The sequence below is a fragment of the Oryzias melastigma genome, linkage group LG20 (assembly GCF_002922805.2).
Source record: "Oryzias melastigma strain HK-1 linkage group LG20, ASM292280v2, whole genome shotgun sequence".
NCBI classification, from domain to species: domain Eukaryota; kingdom Metazoa; phylum Chordata; class Actinopteri; order Beloniformes; family Adrianichthyidae; genus Oryzias; species Oryzias melastigma.
Genome location: NC_050531.1, coordinates 25,624,974 through 25,629,790, shown reverse-complemented (window position 1 = coordinate 25,629,790; position 4,817 = coordinate 25,624,974). Strand labels below are relative to the sequence as shown.

General features: G+C 41.1%; 1 protein-coding gene across 1 annotated transcript in view; it reads right to left on the bottom strand.

Annotated features, from left to right (window-relative positions):
- LOC112139030 (vasoactive intestinal polypeptide receptor 2) overlaps positions 1 to 3,839 on the bottom strand; it is a 39,204-nt gene extending 35,365 nt beyond the window's left edge. The window contains exon 1 of the mRNA XM_024261722.2: positions 2,931 to 3,839. Coding sequence (XP_024117490.1) covers positions 2,931 to 3,032 — 102 coding nt within the window. The 5' untranslated portion in view covers positions 3,033 to 3,839. The remainder of the gene's footprint in view (positions 1 to 2,930) is intronic.
- Between the last annotated feature and the right edge of the window lie 978 nt (positions 3,840 to 4,817).

The window sequence follows — 4,817 nt, the reverse complement described above, 5'->3', positions numbered from 1 at the left end:
ACCTGTCCAGGGTGTACCCCGCCTTCGCCCTTCAGTAGCCGGGATAGGCTCTGGCACCCCCGCGACCCCGAAAGGGCAGAAGCGGTCAAGAAGATGGATGGATGGATGGATGTTCATAATTTAGATTTTTTGTTTTGTTACTTTTTGTTTTAAGGTTATGAATGAGCAGAAACGAAGCTTTTCACCAAATGTCTCAGATTTCTATCAGAAGCTTGAACATCTGAAGATATCAAAGCATTTCTTCAGACCTAAACCTGCAGTTTGACGCATGAGGCCTCAGATCTTCAGCAGATCATCTATATTTAGCAGCATGTTTGTGCCGTTACAGAAGAGCTACAGCTGAACTTTCCCAGATTGATCTGCAGGCAAACGCTTCCTCACATGAAGCTTTCAGCTGCTCCTCCAGACAGATGAGGAGCTGAGCCCACACATCCGCCCCACATTGATTTTGTGTCCAGGAGGAGGTCTAGACGTGTGAGTTACGGTCGGGTTAATCGTTTCAGAGTGAGGACACAAAGACCATGCATTGATGTTTTGCTTTAAATGCTCTGCAGAAACTTCAGGGCTGAACATTTGTTTGAGAATTAAACTTTTGACTAAAACATCAAAGTAAACGTAAAAGAAAGGGAAATTATTATTTTCTGGACAAAAACTTCACCAAACATCAAAAATGAACCAGAGGTTGAGTGAAAAGCTTAAATTCATGAGAGAAAAGACATTTTCTGCTGAGACACCAGGTTAGGAAATGACAGAGGATCCTCAGGTTTGCAGGATCAGAAGTGGGTCTGGGCTGGAGATGGAAGTCTCGTTGGACGCATAAAGTTTCCTCGGCAGAGTGGAAGCAGAAAGCTGATGGACATTCGTGCTGACAGGAAACAGAAAGCTGCGGTTACATCGTGTGGTCTCAGCTTGATGGATTGTTTTTGCTCTTTCTCTGAGGTGTGAGCAGAAGTTCAGCAAACAAGGCTCAAGGTTTTCTCAGTTTGTTCCTGTGTCTGAAACCACACGCTGCAGACACGAATCAAGAATACACAACCACAGATCAGAGTGAGTCTATTTTCTCTCCATACCTTGATGGGGTGTTTTTGAAATGTAGAAGTGTTGGACATCATTATAATTTGTTCAAGAATGCTGATACTGATCACAAGTAAGTTCACAGCTTTCATCAAGTGTAGTTTAAAGTGTGAACAAATGATTGTCTATAATGTGTCAAAGTCAAGGCCCGGGGGCCGGATCCGGCCCTCCGGTTAATTCTATCCGGCCCTCCGGATCATTTTATTTTATTGTCATTAATGATCCAATGTTATCTTGTACTCATTTCTAACTTGTATAATTTTGAAAAATTAAATATTAAGTAAAATATCAGTAAAATATTGAAAGTTATTTAAGGTTTAAATTGATTTATTCTGGAATAATATTCCTGCATTTTTATTATTCTTATTTAAGTTAAAAAGTTACGGTTTTAAAGTTTTAAGAATTGGCATTCTGGTAGCTTTTTGGAGTGTTTTGGCATTTACTAAGATTGTTTAGAATATTTTGGAGTTTATCTTATATTTCAGCTACATGCTAGCTGTTCTGGCTAATTTAGCTTTATTTTTATTCTTTTTTTGGGCTGTTTTGGAATTTAGCTGATATTTTAGCTGGCTATCAGCTTCAGCGTTTTGAGCTATAAACCAGCTTTTTTATCTATCAATTTCAGCATCTTCAGTGGCCAAATTCAGCTTACAGCATTCACACTAACATTATCACAGGTAATGCTGTATATCTAGTTCATGATGTTAAAAAGTTACAGTTTTAAAGTTTTAAAAATGTAGTTTTAGAGTGTGTGTTTTGGATTTTGCCCTGTTGTGTGATTGAGTTTGACATCCCTACTCCATAAGAATGTAAAACCCTTTGGATCACTTGGACAGAGAACGTGGTAAAAAGCAGAGATTTTTTCAGATCAGTTCTTTTGTTAAATGAATTGTTAATATTATTATTTAGTTAATCATTTTAGGATCAGTTCTAAACCCCTGCACTTCTTGTGGAGTTTGATGTTCAGTCTGGACCGGCTGGCCGTCTCTGGCCGTGCTGGACCCTCATAAAACAATGTTGACACTGAGCCTTAAATTTCAAAAGGAGCTCTGATGATCTCCCAAGGTGTCTGCTGATTGCTGTCAGGTCAAATCCACAAAAACGCTGTTATTTCCCCCTCATCCATGACCCGGGGTGCACATCACAAAAAACCTTCACTAACTGCAGAGATCATTCATCATTTGGGTTGTTACTTTTCCCCTGACTTCCTTTAAGAACACTTTCTCTAGCTTAAGTGTTCTTTTGGACGGCCCACGCCTGCTGGGATCTTCCGAAGATATATTTCTATGGTCCAATAAAATTGTTTGTTAATCATCCAAACTCCAAATGGAATGGCTCTGGTTCTTGGTTTGTACTACAGCTGAGAGGAAGGATGCAAATGAAGCAGCAGCAGCTGCTGGCAGGAAGGCGATTCATGATTGATGCTTTCTCTCAAGCAGCCTGCAGCACCGTTCCATCATGAGGTGTGCAGCTGGTTTCTGCCTGAGGCAAAGAGCAGCTCCAGAAGAAACGATTCACATTTGCCTGGAAAAAGTTGATTACGTTTAGCAGAAACGCTTCTAAAAGGTGAATATTTAAGTGTTAAAATGTTTGCGATAGCAAAGAAGGTAAAGTGAAATGAATCCACTATTAAGCATTACAGGTGTTATAAGAACTGAGAAACACCTGGATGTTTCTACTTTTCTGAGTGAAAATAAGCAATAACAAAAGCTCTGTATTTACCTAAAGGTCTGGAAAATAAACTGAACTCGGAAAGTTCGAAAAAGTTAAAAAAAAAAAAAAAAAAAAAAAAACACAACTCAACAACATTCTTGTGTTAATAGTATAAAGTCTGGCAGAAGAATGAAAGGACTGACCGTGCAGATCAGGATCAGGAAAGGCAGGAGCAGAGGAAGCTGGTGCGTAAAGGAGCGCATCTCATCCAGCGAGCGGTTAAAGCCTCCCAGGCAGCAGCTCATCTGACCGTCATCCTCCACGGGAAACACGAGCAGCAAAATCTCTTCCAAACTGCAGGAAACAAACCCGCGATATTAACACGCAGATGAATCAGAGTCTGCGCCTGGCGTGACTTTTACGCACAGTTGAGTTTCAGCGCATGTCTTTAACGGCGTGTTTTTAACTCAAAGGAAGACCAAACTTGAGCTGAAATACATTTTAGCATAACAGTTTCAGTAAAACGTGTATCTATGATGGATAGAGAGTGACCTAAACGAACGAAGCAGCTGCGGGTTGAAGCAGAAACCAAGAGGAGCGCAAAGATGAGCAACAGCTGCCAAATGACAGTCCACGCACTGCGCAAGCACGGTGTCCAGGCGCGCTCCCGAACCAGGCAGAGAACAGTAGCAGCTGTTCGTGCTAAAAAAATGAAGCTCAAACGCAACAGTGCCCTCATGTGGACACGCTAGGAATTACAAAAGTTTAGAGAAAAAAAGATGAAAAAAAAAATCCAACTTCTGTTATGCTCAAAAGTTTTTAATCCAGGATTAAACAACATCAATGGGCTGTCTTGTGCAATGTGGTTTAGGGTGTCAGTCAAAGAAGGGTGCCACAATGGCCCAAACCCCGGTCATGGAATTGGCTTTTGGGATAAGAAAGGTCACCTCTCTCCACACTTCCTATCAGCTCGTCTGGCGCCTGTCCAGACCCTCGCCTGGACCCTAACCACTCTGGTTGTTCTCTGATGCCCTCATGCTCGTGTTTGACCCTTGGCTGCCTGACCCTGATTTAGCTTTGAGTACTTTTAGCTGTGCTTCACTCCTGTCCTCCTGTCGGTACCAAATAAACCTGCTGCACTTGGATCCAGGCGTCTGCCCATTTATGACAGTATATCTATTTTTACCGTATTTTTGATTTACAAACAAAAGAAACTGCTGAGATGTAACCATGTGTAGTTTATAAAGCTACATTAGGAATATTATGCTGTTACTGTGGGTAACAATGCACAGGGGAGGATGCTGTACATCACCTGGTGATGTACCAGGTGATGTACGGCATCACCTGGTGATGTACCAGGGGTCCGTTTCAAGAAGCAGGTTCTGTTGAAACTCTGAGTTTGTGAACTCCAAATTCAGTAAAACTCTGAGTTTTCGGGTTCAGAAAGAGAGATAACTCAAGCCCACAAAAATGGGCGAAACCAAGCCCGTTCCAAGAAGCGGGTTAAGCTGAACTCAGAATCAATCACTATGGTAACTGAGTCTGTGAACGAAACCTGGTCGGTAGCAGGTTTTCTTCAGGAAACTTAGAGTTCTCTGAGGTCTCCGCCCCTTTTTAAAGTGAAAGATGTTCAAATATGAGTTCCTCATTAACTTTTAGAGAACATTCACATTAGAGACGTCACGTTTTCACCACGTAGAAACCAAAATGACATGTTCATTCATAGAGGATCATGTAGAGAGGAGGCTGATTAATCCAGAGGAAATGTTATTTATGTCTGGAGAGGATTTGGAGGACACGAGTCGACTGACTGCAGTTTCCTGATTCATTTTTATTTCAGAGATATTATAAATAGTGAGTTTTCTTTTCCTCATTTTAAATAGCAGAAATTTCAAACACTGGAAAGTCGTATCAACTCATCTTCTGTGCCATCAGAAATGAGACAGATGTTAGCTCGGTTGACAGCAAAGCTGCCTCCCGCTACGGAGAACAGACTTCAAGTTCCTGCTACAATAAATGCTTTTATGCCCGAAAAAACTTTTCAGTGAATATTTTTTAAGTCTTGAGAATTGAAATTAAATAAATACTTA